Genomic DNA, 18,536 nt, shown 5'->3' with positions numbered 1-18,536 from the left:
GTGCCAAGGTGAGGGTAAAGGGAGCTGAAGAGGCAGAAAATGGTAAAAGAAGGAAAGCAAATGACCAAAATTCTCATTTTTTCCACATACTATTATCTAATTAAATTGATGGAGAAAAACATGGAAACACTCTGAGAAAAAAACAGAAGCAGAAGAGTTAGGAGTTGTCCAGGGGAATTCTAAGTTCAGAATCCATAGATGCAAGCAGGAAGAAGAGACATTAGAGCTAATTATTAGAATGATTAATGAGAAATTACCAATGGTTGTTCAATCCCTTCTCCTCTGCTTATGCTGAGCAACAGGCCAAAATCTCGTTTTCTGTGAAACTAAAGCAGTGAGTCTAGATAGTGGGAACAGAAACACAGGATAGTTTTCCAGGTAGGATGGGGAAACCATGATGGATGGAGGCACTAAGAAAACAAATTTTAAAACCATTGACATACTCCAGATGGCAACGTGTTCTGTTCCTCCAAACAATGAAAGGAGGTTCATCAGAAACCAGAGCCATAGCTAAATAAATTGGTAATTTCAATCTAAAGGTGAGATGAAAATCAAAAAATGCCAAGCATTCGAGGAAACCCTTTGCTTTGAAAAAGAGGAACCCAGGAGCACCTTGGTGGCTCAGTTGGTTAACCGTCCCACTCTTGATTTAGGCTTAGGTCATGATCATGGTCGTGGGATCAATCCCTGCATCAGGCTCTGCGCTAACAGCACAGAGCCTGCTTGGGAATCTCTCTCTCCCTTTCCCCCTGCCCCTCCTCTGCTCTTGTGTAACACTCTCTCTGTCTCTCTCAAAATAAATAAACATTTTTTTAAAAAAGAGGAACTCAATTTTATAAACAGAAGAGATAATACCTAATAAAATCACAAAACAAAAAGACGTGAAAATTATTTCAGTTAATATAATCACACATGTGTTATAAAACAATACCTCCATTACATGGGAAATACTTTATGACCGTTGAAAAAATACTGGAGAACTTACTAGATAGGAAGGAGAATGGGCTGAATAGGCAAATGAATAATGTTGAGGAAAGGATGAGTGGGCTAGACAAGTAAATTGAGTTATTCTCCCTCAAAAGCAATACAGAGAGAAAAGATGATATATGAAAGATATATCCAGAAACTCAAGCCCTGTTTGGGAGGAGTTCCCAGAAAAGCAAATAAAGAAAATGGAAGAGATGAAATAGCCAAACTTTAAGAAAATTCCATACAAGCTGAAGAAACAAAGTCTTCAGGTTAAAAAGTCCCATTGGATGGTGAGCCTGAGGAATGTCATAGAGGATCCAATCCAGATCTCATGGTAAAATTCAGAATACCAAGAATAAAGGGGAATGCTATAAATTTTTCCTGAGAGAAAATATAATTTGACTCTCAAGAAATAAAAAAAAAATCCACGTTTCTCTTCAGCAACACATTTTTTTCAAGAATGCGACAAAGTAGTACATCAAAAATCTGAGGAAAGTTGATTTTGAACCTAAAATCCTATACCTAAACTAGCATATAAATAAAGCATTTTCAAACATAACTCAGAAAATTTATTGTTCTCAGAATCTTCCTGAAAGGACTACTCAAAGATATACTCCAGGTATATCAGATTAAGGGAAGATGTCTCTCTCTCTCCCTCTCCCTCCCTCCCTCTCATTCTTTCTCTCTCCCCCATCCCCACACACCCCAACGTGATGAAGTAAAAAGTAAGTAAATCATATATCATTAAACCCAAGTGATCACTGCTGGAAACAATCTCCACACGACAGGTAATAGTGCAGGGTGAGAGAGTGGGTTTGGGGAAGAAGGAAATAAGAGTATTCTATGGTTTTAATCTTACTGAAGGAGAAGGATATAGTAGACAGAGATATTGGTGAACAATGTGTCAATCTAAAATATAAGTTGGAATTTTTCAGAATTGAACTCATTCAAAAACTTAACACCAATTTACCTTGGGATGCAAATTAGTACAACCATTCTAGAATACAGTTTACCATAATCTAGAAAAATCGAACATACACATAATCTAACTGTATACTTTCAACAATCACTTTATTTGTTCTGTTTCTATTTTAATTTGGCTGTACTTTTTTCTTAATTCTGGTGATCATCCTTAAGGATAGATACTTTCCCCCCTAGAAACATTACTTTATTTCATGAGATAGTATTTCAGAAGTTCTCTTCAGCCACATTCTACCACCTTTCTCCTCTTCACCAATCAATCAATGACAGCCTCACCAGTTTTATCTTGATCCCTCCCCAGGCTGTCTGTTCTTCCTGTCCCTTCTACCAGCACCCCATTCACTAGGACAGCCTCATTCATCAGCTGGCTGGACTCTCCACATCCATGCTTGTTCCCTTTTAATTCATTCTCCACAACTACGCACAGACATTTTCAAAATGCCAATCTGTTCATGTGTGCCGTTGGCTTAAAATTTTTCAGTGTCATTGGGTATACAAGAGATTTCAATGATAATTGAGGCCATATTATTCAAAAGCATCCTTTAAGTATAATGCTTCGTTTAATTTGGTACTGGTTACATGAATAGTCCTTACATTCTTCTTTGTCCTGCATACATGAACTATTTCTCACAGAAGAAAACACAGCCAAAGAAATTTCAAACCAAACAAAACTCCAAATGAAAACATAGCAACGGAACTTTTTCAATACTTCTTTAACACAGCTATTAGTTTCCTATGTGCCCAATTCCTGCTACCTCTCCAATCATAAATCACACACTGCACCTCTTTGGGTTCTTTTCCTGGGATTTGCTTCTTGCTGCCACAGACCCTTTGTTGTTTCTGCTCACAACACTCTTTCTACCACCTACCCTCCACAAACTTTCTTGTGAATTCCTACTTAAACTTCAGATATTAATGCTAGTATCGCTTTCTTAGAGATATCTTTCTTGACCTCTCCAGACAAGGTGAAATGGGTGTGTGTGTGTGTGTGTGTGTGTGTGTGTGTGTGAAGTCCTTGGTTTGTATTGTATATTCCTTCAGACACTTACCTTGAACTTGCAATGATGTGCTAATTTGTGTGGTTATTTGATTTATATCATTTGTGATTTACCATGAGCTCCATGTGGGCAGGAACACTGTCTACTTTGGCCCCATATTTTAGAGTCTGGCGTGGAGAGATGCCTGAGTAAATATTAGTAGAAGAAGTAAAAGGGAATGATGAGTGGAGGCTGTGGTCAAAAACTTGGAACTTGGAATTAGAGGGAAAGATATTCTGTTTCTACTTTTGCCACTTAGCCTTGGACAACATATGTAAGCTCTCCACAGCTAGGTGTCCTCCTGAGTGAAATGAGCATCACAGTAGGGACAGAGGATTGATTAAGAGCATTAAGTGCAACAGCACAAAAGCACTCAGCACCTGCCCAGCTCCTCGTAGGCACTCAGCAGTGTTATTTATTGTATTTTCATACTTCTTTATTTTTCTTCTTCTGTTCAAAATCTTCAGGTTGAAATGTTCACCTTGTCCACTCATACTTTTTTCAATATGATTGGATAATCTTTTAGGTGCTCCTAAAACTCTTCCATTTCAGGCCATTTATAAAGCATTTGAATGGCACCCAGAAAGAGGAGATGATAGCACTACCAGAACTGGGGTTCAGAGGTGGGGTCCCCAGGCTGCAGCCCCCAGCATGGACACCTTCTGGGGGGTGACAGGATATGTCACTGAGGCAGAGGCCTCTATGCTCTGCTCTGTCTTTTCTTTTCTTTCTTTTTTTTTTTTTCACTTCTGTTGCATTCTCAGCATTTTTTTTTTTTCAGGAAAAATATAGGTGTGTTTTGCTTATCAATTTGTTTCACCTTTACCTTAGGTTCATATGCTTATGTTAGACAAGTCTTAATGCCTTGAAGAGTTAGCTAGGGAAAACTATTGGTTTCTACTCAGACTTGAAACTGATCAAGTTGTTAGAAATTCATGATTGACTGAGACTATCTGAAGTGTGGCCCACTTCTCCAGGATCAACAAGCATTTGTTACTTTTACTTTCCAGTGGTAACAAAAGGGGCTCAGTGAAGGGGACATCTGGATTGAAATAGACTTTAATTACACCGCACATCCCTCCCCTAGACCAGTGTTTAACTCTGGGAAGAGACTTCAAAGTGTGGCTTCATTAGAAATGCAGGAATCATTTTTAACATAATTGCTCCATCATCACATCTTAAAACTGACACCTAAACCTTTAAGAATAAACTCATAGTCCCCAATTCCTGACATCGTTCACCCTTGGTAAATGTTCTCAGGGGACCTGAACGCTATCACTAATTTCAGTAAATGTTTTCATGATTTGGCTGTGGAGTTCATGTTTAACAAGTTCCAGAGGAACCAATTTCCTGCCTGAGGAAACTTACTTACCAAGTTCCCTAATTATTCCCAGACAGGCATCACCCTATGGAATCCAGCCAGCAGAGGGAGGTTGTTAATAGGCCACACAAGGCAGCTACCGTTTAGTCACCAAGGAAACAGATCAACTGTACCGAATGGCATGTTTGACGCGAGGAGACCAGGGAGCTGTAAACATGTGTATTTCTGCTGCCTCTTGCTTTCTTTTAGCACGAGGGGGATGCCAAGTCAATCAGGACATGCATCCTCCTCTAAAAAAAGTCATTGAGGAATTGTCTACAGTGAATTCTCCAACCACCATTCTCAAACTGTTTAGTCTCAGGACCCCTTTATAGTCTGACAATTTGTAGAGAACCTCAAAGAGCTTTTATTTATACAGATTAGAATAACTGATACTTACTATACTAGAAATTAAAACTAAGACATTTATAAATATTTACTTATTCATTCATTTAAAAATAACAATAGTATAACCCATTGTACATTAATAGAAATAACACATTTTGATGGAAAATAGTTATATTTTCAGAAAATATTTAGAAGAGTGGCATTGTTTTGCATTGTTGCAAATCTCTTTAATGCCTGGCTTCATAAAAGAACATAGCTGAATTCTCATCTTCTGCATTCAATCTGTTGTGATATAATGCATCATGTAGCTCCTGGAAAACTCTGCATTTCTGAGAGAATGATAGATAAAAAACAAATAATATTTTTAAGTAATTTTGACCTCACAGAACCACTAAAAGGGTCTCAGTGTCCTTCAGGGGTTCCCAAACCAACTTTGAGAACCACTACTCTAAAGAAAACTGCAATAAAAGATGGTCACTGAATAGCTTTATTCCTGAATGAAACATAAAGAAATAGACCAAGAAAAAAGGCTGAAAAAAGTGTTTAAGATGGAAGTGTCTATGCCCTACTGTTGATATTTCCGCTGCTTTTGACCATTGCAACCTACAAGGAGTTCCCGTTTGCTGCTGGGATGTTGTTACAATGACATCAGGGATGGTCTGCTCCTGTTTCTAGATGGTAATCAGAAAAACAGAGAAATAGCCCATCTAGAAGCCCTCACACCAAAACCAAGTTTGCTATATTTTTTATAACACTGACTTGATGTTCTATAAATTGCCAAATATCATAAGTCCACAGAGTTTATTAGCAAAGGCTAAAATCTTAGGGGAAAAAGCAGGTCATACTTGGAAACAGGAATGACAGAAATTGAAAGAATTTTCATGTGCAATGAATGTCTGGTGTCGCCTTTTAAGGCCTGGCGGAAAAGTGGGGGAAAAAAAGGGAAACATGAACTTTCTGAAAAGAATTGTCTTTGTCTACTTCCCCAGAGCAACTGTTTGTTATGCCCAAATTGCCCACGATGATGGGATGCCAGGAGACGTGCACAAGGACACGTGATGACCCCAGGTGTTGTACCTCCCAAGCAAGAACGATCAGTATTTGATGTGAACAACTCTGCTGACAATCTGCTGACAACCTGTTCTGGGACTACAGGTCTACTCAATGAGGCCACCTCCAGAAACGAGCTCCAGCCAGGAATGTACACTAGGGACAACAGCTCAGTGCGTGGCCATTGGAGAAATGCCTGGGGCATGTAAGCCCAACTTGAGAGTGTCTTCAGCTCCTTTTCATGCACCATATGAGATGCAGTAAAGCAAGCTTCTGGGCCAAAAGCATGAACTCTGACATCCATGAAGTGTGTTCTTATCCCATACAGCCACAAAATAATTTTGAATATTTGGACAAATTATTTAGTATCTCTTGGCTCCTCTGTTAAATGGTATTGTTGTGAAGAATAAAATGAGTTCAACCATGTAAGGGGCTTAGCCAGGTGTATAGTAAATGTCTAATAAATACTAGCTATTTTTATTTATTTTTTTATTAAAAAAATTTTTTTTTCAATATATGAAATTTATTGTCAAATTGGTTTCCATACAACACCCAGTGCTCATCCCAAAAGGTGCCCTCCTCAATACCCATCACCCACCCTCCCCTCCCTCCCACCCCCCATCAACCCTCAGTTTGTTCTCAGTTTTTAAGAGTCTCTTATGCTTTGGCTCTCTCCCACTCTAAACTCTTTTTTTTTTTTTTCCTTCCCCTCCTCCATGGGTTTCTGTTAAGTTTCTCAGCATCCACATAAGAGTGAAAACATATGGTATCTGTCTTTCTCTGTATGGCTTATTTCACTTAGCATAACACTCTCCAGTTCCATCCACATTGCTACAAAGGGCCAGATTTCATTCTTTCTCATTGCCACGTAGTACTACTCCATTGTGTATATAAACCACAATTTCTTTATCCATTCATCAGTTGATGGACATTTAGGCTCTTTCCATAATTTGGCTATTGTTGAGAGTGCTGTTATAAACATTGGGGTACAAGTGCCCCTATGCATCAGCACTCCTGTATCCCTTGGGTAAATTCCTAGCAGTGCTATTGCTGGTTCATAGGGTAGGTCTATTTTTAATTTTTTGAGGAACCTCCACACTGTTTTCCAGAGCGGCTGCACCAGTTTGCATTCCCACCAACAGTGTAAGAGGGTTCCTGTTTCTCCACATCCTCACCAGCATCTATAGTCTTCTGATTTGTTCATTTTAGCCACTCTGACTGGCATGAGGTGGTATCTGAGTGTGGTTTTGATTTGTATTTCCCTGATGAGGAGTGATGTTGAGCAGCTTTTCATGTGCCTGTTGGCCATCTAGATGTCTTCTTTAGAGAAGTGTCTATTCGTGTTTTCTGCCCATTTCTTCACTGGGTTATTTGTTTTTCAGGTGTGGAGTTTGGTGAGCTCTTTATAGATTTTGGATACTAGCCCTTTGTCCGATATGTCATTTGCAAATATCTTTTCCCATTCCATTGGTTGCCTTTTAGTTTTGTTGGTTGTTTCCTTTGCTGTACAGAAGCTTTTTATCTTCATAAGGTCCCAGTAGTTCATTTTTGCTTTTAATTCCCTTGCCTTTGGAGATGTGTCAAGTAAGAGATTGCTGCGGCTGAGGTCAGAGAGGTCTTTTCCTGCTTTCTCCTCTAGGGTTTTGATCGTTTCCTGTCTCACATTCAGGTCCTTTATCCATTTTGAGTTTATTTTTTGAATGGTGTGAGAAAGTGGTCTAGTTTCAATCTTCTGCATGTTGCTGTCCAGTTCTCCCAGCACCATTTGTTAAAGAGACTGTCTTTTTTCCATTGGATATTCTTTCCTGCTTTGTCAAAGATTAGTTGGCCATACTTTTGGGGGTCTAATTCTGGGGTTTCTATTCTATTCCATTTTTCTATGTGTCTGTTTTTGTGCCAATACCATGCTGTCTTGATGATGACAGCTTTGTAGTAGAGGCTAAAGTCTGGGATTGTGATACCTCCTGCTTTGGTCTTCTTCTTCAAAATTACTTTGGCTATTCAGGCCTTTTGTGGTTCCATATGAATTTTAGGATTGCTTGTTCTAGTTTCGAGAAGAACGCTGGTGCAATTTTGATTGGGATTGCATTGAATGTGTAGATAGCTTTGGGTAGTATTGACATTTTGACAATATTTATTCTTCCAATCCATGAGTAGGGAATGTCTTTCCATTTCTTTATATCTTCTTCAATTACCTTCATAAGCTTTCTATAGTGTTCAGCATACAGATCTTTTACATCTTTGGTTAGATTTATTCCTAGGTATTTTATGCTTCTTGGTGCAATTGTGAATGGGGTCAGTTTCTTTATTTGTCTTTCTGTTGCTTCATTGTTAGTGTATAAGAATGCAACTGATTTCTGTACATTGATTTTGTATCCTGCAACTTTGCTGAATTCGTGTATCAGTTCTAGCAGACTTTTGGTGGAGTCTGTCGGATTTTACATGTATAATATCATGTCACCTGCAAAGAGGGAAAGCTTAGCTTCATCTTTGCCAATTTTGATGCCTTTGATTTCCTTTTGTTGTCTGATTGCTGATGCTAGAACTTCCAACACTATGTTAAACAACAGCGTTGAGAGTGGACATCCCTGTCGTGTTCCTGATCTCAGGGAAAAAGCTCTGAGGAAAAAGCATTGAGGATGATGTTAGCTGTGGGCTTTTCATAAATGGCTTTTATGATCTTTAAGTATGTTCCTTCTATCCCGACTTTCTCGAGGGTTTTTATTAAGAAACGTTGCTGAATTTTGTCAAACGCCTTTTCTGCATCGATTGACAGGATCACATGGTTCTTATCTTTTCTTTTATTAATGTGATGTATCACGTTGATTGATTTGCAAATGTTGAACCAGCCCTCCATCCCAGGAATGAATCCCACTTGATCATGGTGAATAATTCTTTTTATATGCTGTTGAATTCGATTTGCTAGTATCTTATTGAGAATTTTTGCACCCATATTCATTGGGGATATTGGCCTGTAGTTCTCTTTTTTTACTGGGTCTCAGTCTGGTTTAGGAATCAAAGTAATACTGGCTTCATAGAATGAGTCTGGAAGTTTTCCTTCCCTTTCTATTTTTTGGAATAGCCTGAGAAGGATAGGTATTATCTCTGCTTTAAATGTCTGGTAGAACTCCCCTGGGAAGCCATCTGGTCCTGGACTCTTCTTTGTTGGGAGATTTTTGATGACTGATTCAATTTCTTTGCTGGTTATGGGTCTGTTCAAGCTTTCTATTTCCTCCTGATTGAGTTTTGGAAGGGTGTGGGTGTTTAGGAATTTGTCCATTTCTTCCAGGTTTTCCAGTTTGTTGGCATATAATTTTTCATAGTATTCCCTGATAATTGCTTGTATCTCTGAGGGATTGGTTGTAATAATTCCATTTTCATTCATGATTTTATCTATTTGGGTCATCTCCCTTTTCTTGGCTAGAGGTTTATAAACCTGGCTAGAGGTTTGTCAATTTTGTTTATTTTTTCAAAAAACCAACTCTTGGTTTCGTTGATCTGCTCTACAGTGTTTTTAGATTCTATATTGTTTATTTCTGCTCTGATCTTTATTATTTCTCTTCTTCTGCTGGTTTTAGGCTGTCTTTGCTGTTCTGCTTCTATTTCCTTTAGGGGTGCTGTTAGATTTTGTATTTGGGATTTTTCTTGTTTCTTGAGATAGGCCTGGATTGCGATGTATTTTCCTCTCAGGACTGCCTTCGCTGCATCCCAAAGTGTTTGGATTGTTGTATTTTCATTTTCGTTTGTTTCCATATATTTTTTAATTTCTTCTCTAATTGCCTGGTTGACCCACTCATTCGTTAGTAGGGTGTTCTTTAACCTCCATGTTTTTGGAGGTTTTCCAGACTTTTTTCCTGTGGTTGATTTCAAGCTTCATAGCATTGTGGTCTGAAAGTATGCATGGTATGATTTTAATTCTTGTATACTTATGAAGGGCTGTTTTGTGACCCAGTATATGATCTATCTTGGAGAATGTTCCATGTGCACTTGAGAAGAAAGTATATTCTGTTGCTTTGGGATGCAGAGTTCTAAATATATCTGTCAAGTCCATCTGATCCAATGTATCATTCAGGGAGCTTGTTTCTTTTTTGACCGTGTGTCTAGATGATCTATCCATTTCTATAAGTGGAGTGTTAAAGTCCCCTGCAATTACCACATTCTTATCAATAAGGTTGCTTATGTTTGTGAGTAATTGTTTTATATATTTTGGGGCTCCCATATTCGGCGCATAGACATTTACAATTGTTAGCTCTTCCTGATGGATAGACCCTGTGATTATTATATAATGCCCTTCTTCATCTCTTGTTACAGCCTTTAATTTAAAGTCTAGTTTGTCTGATATAAGTATGGCTACTCCAGCTCTCTTTTGACTTCCAGTGGCATGATAAATAGTTCTCCATCCCCTCACTCTCAATCTGAAGGTGTCCTCAGGTCTAAAATGAATCTCTTGTAGACAGCAAATAGATGGGTCTTGGTTTTTTTTTATCCATTCTGATACCCTATGTCTTTTGGTTGGCGCATTTAGTCCACTTACATTCAGTGTTATTATAGAAAGATATGGGTTTAGAGTCATTGTGATGTCCGTAGGTTTCATGCTTGTAGCAATGTCTCTGGTACTTTGTCTCACAGGATCCCCCTTAGGACCTCTTGTAGGGATGGTTTAGTGGTGACAAATTCCTTCAGTTTTTGTTTGTTTTGGAAGACCTTTATCTCCCCTTCTATTCTAAATGACAGACTTGCTGGATAAAGGATTCTCGGCTGCATAATTTTTTCTGTTCACCACATTGAAGATCTCCTGCCATTCCTTTCTGGCCTGCCAAGTTTCAGTAGAGAGATCGGTCACGTGTCTTATAGGTCTCCCTTTATATGTTAGAGCACGTTTATCCCTAGCTGCTTTCAGAATTGTCTCTTTATCCTTGTATTTCGCCAGTTTCACTATATGTTGTGCAGAAGATCGATTCAAGTTACGTCTGAAGGGAGCTCTCTGTGCCTCTTGGATTTCAATGCCTTTTTCCTTCCCCAGATCAGGGAAGTTCTCAGCTGTGATTTCTTCAAGTACACCTTCAGCACCTTTCCCTCTCTCTTCCTCCTCTGGAATACCAATTATGCGTAGATTATTTCTCTTTAGTGTGTCACTTAGTTCTCTAATTTTCCCCTCATACTCCTGGATTTTTTTATCTTTTTCTCAGCTTCTTCTTTTTCCATAATTTTATCTTCTAGTTCACCTATTCTCTCTTCTGCCTCTTCAATCTGAGCCGTGGTTGTCTCCATTTTATTTTGCAGCTCATTAGTAGCATTTTTTAGCTCCTCCTGGCTGTTCCTTAGTCCCTTGATCTCTGTAGCAATAGATTCTCTGCTGTCCTCTATACTGTTTTCAAGCCCAGCAATTAATTTTATGACTATTATTCTAAATTCACTTTCTGTTATATTGTTTAAATCATTTTGATCAGTTCGTTAGCTGTTGTTATTTCCTGGAGGTTTTTTTGAGGGGGATTCTTCCATTTCGTCATTTTGGATAGTCCCTGGAGTGGTGCGGGACTACAGGGCACTTCTCCTGTGCTGTCTTGAGTAACTTGCATTGGTGGGCGGGGCCGCAGTCAGACCTGATGTCTGCCCCCAGCCCACCGCTGGGGCCACAGTCAGACTGGTGTGTGCCTTCTCTTCCCCTCTCCTAGGGGCAGGATTCACTGCGGGGTGGTGTGGCCCGTCTGGGCTACTTGCACAGTGCCAGGCTTGTGGTGCTGGGGATCTGGCGTGTTAGCTGGGGTGGATCGGCAAGGTGCACAGGGGCGGGCGGGGCAGGCTCAGCTCGCTTTTCCTTCGGTGACCCGCTTCGGGAGGGGCCCTGTGGCAGCGGGAGGGAGTCAGACCTGCCACCAGAGGGATGGATCCTCAGAAGCACAGCGTTGGGTGTTTGTGCGGTGCAAGCAAGTTCCCTGGCAGGAACTGGTTCCCTTTGGGATTTTGGCTGGGGGATGGGTGAGAGAGATGGCGCTGGCGAGCGCCTTTGTTCCCCGCCAAGCTGAGCTCTATCGTCAAGGGCTCAACAACTCTCCCTCCCGTTGTCCTCCAGCCCTCCCGCTCTCCGAGTAGATCCGTTAACTTATAACCTTCCAGATGTTAAGTCCCGCTTGCTGTCAGAACACACTCCGTCAGGCCCCTCTGCTTTTGCCAGCCAGACTCAGGGGCTCTGCTTGGCCGGCGGGCTGCCCTGGCTCCTTCCCCCTAGTCCGTGTAGCGCGCACTGCCTCACCGCCCTTCCTACCCTCTTGCGTGGGCCTCTCGTCTGCGCTTGGCTCCGGAGACTCTGTTCTGCTCCTCTTCTGGTGATTTTCTGGGTTATTTAGGCAGGTGTGGGTGGAATCTAAGTGGTGATCCGCAGGACACGGTGAGCTCAGCGTCCTCCTCCGCCGCCATCTTCTCCGGAAGCCAATACTAGCTATTTTTAAAATGCAAGTTTGATTTTGTTTCTCCCCTCTGTAACATCTTTCAGTGACTCTTCCATACCTTTCAACACTGAGTTCAAACTCCTTTGTTTAGCTCATGAAGTCATTTATAATCAGAATTTGTTTTCTTTCATGCCTCAAGTATTCTGTGCCGCTGTCACGTAACTCCACTCAAGATCTTAAAATCTATCATGCTTTTTAAGACCAGCTTTTCTCTATATGTAGAATCTTCTTTCTTGTTTTTTGCCATATAACTAACTCTTAATACTCTTTACAAACTATGACCAAAATCATCTCCTCCAGGAAGCCTTCCCTGACTCCTAGTCTTAAGAGTCTTATCCAGTGAAATCTCACAGCACGAATGTTAGCCACAATTATGACATCACCACACAGTGGGGTTAAGTTTATTTGTTTGCTTCAATCACTCAAAGTAATCTAGAAGTTGTGCCTAATATCTAGCACAGCAACTGGCACATGGTAGATACCCAATAAACGATTTTGAATTTATGAATGGATATTGAAATGAGATTGCAGACATAACCCACTTGTGTGAATATATAATGTGTGGGATGTGAGATCATGATTATGGTGATGGTGAGGATGGTGATGGTGATAATGGTGAAGATGGTGGTGGTGATGGCGGGGGTCATGGCAGCGGTGGCAAAAGAGATAGGAAAAGGAGACAAGAACTGGGATGTCCCTCAGCCCTTCTGCTCCTAAGCCTAACAAAAAAATACATCTATACCCATTAAGGACATGAAACCTGCCACTGCATTTGTCCAAATTCTTTGATCCCAGAGCTGATGTGATTGATTCTCTTACTTTCTATGAGTTCATCAGAGATGATATTAGTGAATCCTGAATAGTTTAGCTCCCTAAGCTTTTAGCAGTGAGGTTGTAACAATTATATGCTTGAGCCACTAGATGGCGTTGAGACTTTGTTCTATCTTTGGGCATAGTTCACTAAAACCCTCATGGAGCTTTCATCCATGTAAGGCTTGAAGGCACCATCCTGAAGCATCTTTCCAGATCCACTTCCTTTACTCCTGATACCCTTCCTGTAGTCTCCTAAAATCAGCTCCTTGGTCCCTGGAACCCCTACAGCTGCACAGTTCTGTCTTCCTCTCTCTGTGATCCATGCAACACTTTATTCATTTGTATCTATCTCTTCCTCAGGTAGAAACATTTCAGTATCAGGCCTGAGCCACACTGAATTCCTACTTCTTCTCTTTTGGATTCTTTCCACGGAACTTCAAACATTCTGGAGTCTCCCCACCTTGAGAAGACCCTCCCTGAATCATGTATCCCTCTCTAGGTATTGCCTTGTACCCATCTTCCCCTAATTCAGAACCTCTGTTCTGAGCTTGACCTATATATCCCAACTATCTACTTGACTTTGACTTCACACTGGTATCTAAACTTTACTCATCCAAACTTGGATTTCATCCCCAAAACTCTTCCTTTCCAGTGTTCCCCATCTCAGCAAATGGAAACTCCATCCACTTTCTGCTCCAACTAGAAATATGTGTTCATTCTTCACCTCTCTCTTCTACCCACACCCATTCCCCATACAATCCATTACCAAGTCCTGGCCATTTGACTTCTTAAGTATGGGTAGAACCATCCACACTGCTCCAATTCACTGCCACCACCTCAGCCCAAGAACATCACTCTCACTTGGGTTATAACAATTGCCTTCCCTGCCTATTTCCACTCTGGAACCGCTTCCATCAATTATAAGCCAGAAAGACATTTTAAAAGTATGAACATATCCAAGTCACTGCTTTGCTTAACAACTCACGGCCCACCTGTCATTGGTAGGTAAGTTCAGAGTTCTTGCACTGACAAGATTTTATTTGGTCTGGCTTCTGCCTACCTCTTCATATCATCCCTCCCTCACTCTCCTTCCTTCCCCTTCCACAGTCTCCTTCCTTTACTGGAATGACATCAAGTTCCTTCCCATCCAAACCTTCATACCCATCCTTCTTGGGCGACTCCATCCCCTTCCCCCTCACCCTGGAGTTGAGCCTGGATAACTCCTACCTGCCTAGGAGGCTCAGTTTCAATGCTGCTTTCTCGGGGAGGACTTCCTGGTCTTTCCAGTGACCCTGCTTTCCCTGCACACCATCCATGTAAGATAAGGTCTTCCTGTGATGATCTCAGGGTGTATTGTGCAGTTTCTGTTTAATAGTTATCACAACTATCACAACTATAGTTATATTTTTCGTGTGTGTATTTAATAGTTTTGTCTCACATTAGATTATCTTACTAATCTTTGTGCTCTCAGGACCTGACACAGTCCTTGGTTCATATAAGTCATTCAACAAATGTTTTCAAGTAAATTAATGACCTTCAGAAGCAATCCCATGCTGCTTTCTAGTCACACAGTACATGAATACATTCTAAGACAACCTGAAGAAAGCTAGATGTGGTCTATAACTTCTATAGGTCCCAGAATGGAGGGAGTGTGATCTCCCTTCATAAGGAACTGCTCTTTTCAACTCCTACATGGAAAAGATCTTCTCTCCAAAGATTAAAAGGCCATCTCTTTATTTGTCATTTTCTTGGAGCTCAATCCAGTCAGTAGGACAGAGTGGATTTTCAAAGCAAAAATGAATTACATTTTTAAAAAGTGATTTGGTGATATTTATAAAAGTTTGCAAATTTATAGCTGTTTTGGCCCATCAAATCCACATTGTAAAACCTACTGTGCAGGAATTAAAAGCACAATATTTATATTTGTATAAAACTAGTTTCTTTATTTAGCATACTTCAAGGGACAAAAAACTAACAAACACTAGTATGGCCACCAATAAACAAATTTAAAGAAATGTTTACACCCAATATTAACAAATATTATACATCTATGAAAAAGAATAAAACATTATATATGATGATAGCCCTAATATATTATCAAATATGTAGAAATTAAGAGGTAAAGCATACTCAATACCAAGAAATGCAAACTGTTGCCACCATTTGTTATATTTAAACAGAGTTTAGTCAGGCAGCGACCAAATAGAACATAGCTTCTCAGCACAGTCAGAATATATGTGAATCCACCTTTCTTCGCCACAATTTCATCAAAGCTCTTTTCATCTCACTGTTTCTCAAGCTGTAGATCAGTGGATTCAACAGAGGTGTAAGGAGTGAGTAGGCCAATGACATCACCTTCTTGGTTTCTGGGGAATAGCCAGATTTGGGTTGTAAATAAGTCATACTGGCTGTGCCATAGAAGAGGGTCACAGACGTGAGATGGGAGGCACAGGTGGAAAAGGCCTTTTGCCTCCCCGTGGCCGATGGCATCTTCAGGATGGCAAAGAGAATCCGAACATAAGACAAGAGGATCAACAAGAAAGGAACCATGATAATCAAAACAGTGCCAGTGAACGCATAGATTTCAAACAGAAAGGTGTCTGCGCATGCAAGTTCTAGCACTGCTGGGGTTTCACAAGAGATGTGATTGATTTCATTGGGGCCACAGAAGGGGAAACTGAAAACCCATGTGGTCTGCACAGTACCTAACATAAAACCTAAGAGCCATGAAATTATAAGTAATTTCATGAAAACCCTTTTGTTCATAATCATTGGGTAGCTCAGAGGATGGCAGATTGCAGCAAATCGGTCATAAGCCATCGCCCCCAGGAGAAAACATTCAGTCCCACCAAAAAAAAGAATAAAATACATCTGTGCAAAACAGCTCACAAATGAAATTGACGTTTTCTCAGTGGAGAGGACCACCAGCATTTCAGGCATAATGACTGCACTGAAACTCACATCCACCACAGACAGGTTCTGCAGGAACAGGTACATGGGAACGTGGAGGCTCTGTTCCAGGGAGATGATGACTATAATGATGGCATTTCCCATCAGAGTCCCAAGGTAAACAACCAAGAAAACCCCAAAGAGCTGCTCTTGGAGTTCAGGAAAGTTAGAAAAGCCCAAGAGGATGAATTCAACCACAGAGCTTTGATTTTGCCTTTTCATTTCAGTGGTGGAGAGTATATTATTTTTGTGGACATATGTATATAAATTATGAAGTCACGGTCCAAAAGCTAAGAATCTGTGTCTGAAATTCACCCCAGATACTCTTGACAGAAGACATAAAAAGGAACATATCCTGACTAAATTCAGTTTGGCAATTTTGGAAATGGCCAATTACTTGGATTAATAAGCTTTTAAAATAAAAAGGAGGAAGTGAAGAATACTGGCTCAGAAGTCTTGTCTGAAAAGCAAAACATAATATCAAAATGTTTTTGCAGCTTAATATAATTTGATTTTAAACATAGCCTTAAAACAAACATAGATATTTTATAACCGAGGTTCCATTCCCATCACATTGCTATCACTATCTTGTTCTTGTTCTTGTTCTCTTGTTCTCAATTTTATATAAATAGGTATTTTTAAAACTATAAAAAATAAAGTCTTAAAAAGTATACAAAGGGGAAAGGTACACAACAAATTTTAAAACAGCCTAATGAATCAGTGTTATAGCACAGTTGATTAACATTTATTATAAATATTCATCATGTTCTAAATACCTGTATGAAACTTGGTTAAATATGAAAACTCTGCAGGAACCTACAAATGGGTTTCTAGTTAGATGTACCTATCTTAGATGATCTGTAAATAGGGTCTATTGCCTTCAGGCTTATTGATTTTTGTAAAGGCTGTCATGGCCAATTACATTGAGATTGGCCTACATGGGAAATTTTAAGGGCCAGTTCTCTATAGCTAATCCTTGTGACCATGATAGTGAAGAATCACCCAATTTTGATCATTCTAAATCTGTGATTTGAACATTTACTCTCTGTCTCTCTCTGTCTTTCCTCTCTCTCCTTTTATCCTTCTCACGAGTTAATGTAATCATTAATTATTCAACAAACACTGATTGAGCACCTACCATTTTCTAGGTTAGGAATCTCAAGGACACAATGGATTCCTCATCTCAATAGAGAGCTGGAAACGCTATATAAAATAGCATTCCACTGTTATGTCAGTACTCCAATATTATGTCTTGTTCTGTGTTTCTCCATTATCATTATCTCCATTTCTCCTTTATCATTACCAGCAGACATTGTATCTATATATTAACGAGGCAGATATGATTTACACGTATACACAAGTATAAATTACATATTTATAATATTTATAGATTATACATGTGTAAAATCTAACTCCATCTCTAAAATCTAAACTCCAGGAATACAAAATTTTGGGTTTTTTTCCATGCTATTTTCCCAATGTCTACAACAGCCCATACCCCATAAATGATACTAAACCAACATTTTGTGAATAATGGAATTAAAAAATGAGGAAATCCAATATATATGTAAGGAATCCAATGTTGAAAAGAGTGAAACCAAAAACAACACAGTTAGGAAGCAGAGGTAGTAACAAGGGACTATTAGGTATTTCTGTGAGAGATCCAACTCTTCTGAATGGAAAAGGGGGGCGAACAACTACAACCATAGCATGTCACCACTAGAAGGTACAGTAGGTGGAAGAAGGCATAAGGAGGAGGGAGGACTCATTCAAGTCAAAAGTATTGGATGACATCCTAGCATCACAATGGAGGCCTACTGGCCTTTGTGTGATGTTTTGAAAACCAGGAGATATACACTGTGGGAGATGAAGAACCCAGAGAACAGAAGGACACAGCAAGCTAAAGACATTTCATGGAGTCTTGAGAAAAGACCAGTAGGATATTAAGAGTAGGATATTAGTGGAAAGCAAGTTGATTTATTTATGAATTTGGCAATATCATTCATTAAAATCACATGTCCATATTAACTATGCTGATTATAGTTTGCATTTTGAAAAGTCACCAGAAATTAGTAAAATATGGTCACAGGATCAAACACTTAAAACCCATTTCAAATGAGAAAAACAGTAATGTGTATTAAGGTCCAAATATTTAAAGTGGTAGGTTTTGAAAATTGGAAAACTTAAAGCACAATGTAAATAAAATAGAAAAACTTTGTAGGACTGATTGTAAGCATCTGATGGGGGCAAAAAATGTTCACAACTGGTAACAGATCACTGACTACAGTGGCTGCACCTTTTCTCTGTAACTTAGAAACCCTGATGCTGTCTTGGAGAATTCCTGAAAAGAAATATTTAGCCAGAGCACTGCCTAAATAGGCTTCAAACTTTCAGATGAAAACGTAGGAGTTGCACTTATTTACCAAGTTCCCTTCCAGTTGCAAAATTCTAACATTTGATGATTAGTGTGTGCAAAGTCTTTATACCCCTAATTATTGCCCAAACTTTTCTCTGCAAAGAAGGGAAAGAGAAATCAACCAGCTTCAAAACCAAGGAGTCCATGGAGTCAAATGTGTCAGC

The 18,536-nt window shown here is 39.6% G+C and overlaps 1 protein-coding gene across 1 annotated transcript; it reads right to left on the bottom strand.

Annotated features, from left to right (window-relative positions):
* Positions 1-15,233: 15,233 nt before the first annotated feature.
* On the bottom strand, positions 15,234-16,178 carry LOC132677446 (olfactory receptor 10A3-like). The gene has a single exon (XM_060629274.3). The coding sequence runs from the start codon at positions 16,176-16,178 to the stop codon at positions 15,234-15,236; it is 945 nt and encodes a 314-aa protein (XP_060485257.3).
* Between the last annotated feature and the right edge of the window lie 2,358 nt (positions 16,179-18,536).

Source organism: Panthera onca, chromosome D1 (genome assembly GCF_046562875.1).
Source record: "Panthera onca isolate mPanOnc1 chromosome D1, mPanOnc1 haplotype 2, whole genome shotgun sequence".
NCBI classification, from domain to species: domain Eukaryota; kingdom Metazoa; phylum Chordata; class Mammalia; order Carnivora; family Felidae; genus Panthera; species Panthera onca.
The sequence above is the reverse complement of the archived record's forward strand: the minus strand, read 5'-3'. Positions and strand labels throughout refer to the sequence as shown.

Coding starts and splice junctions, on each gene's coding strand:
- LOC132677446 (XM_060629274.3), bottom strand. CDS start 16,178: ATGAAAAGGCAAAATCAAAGCTCTGTGGTTGAATTCATCCTCTTGGGC.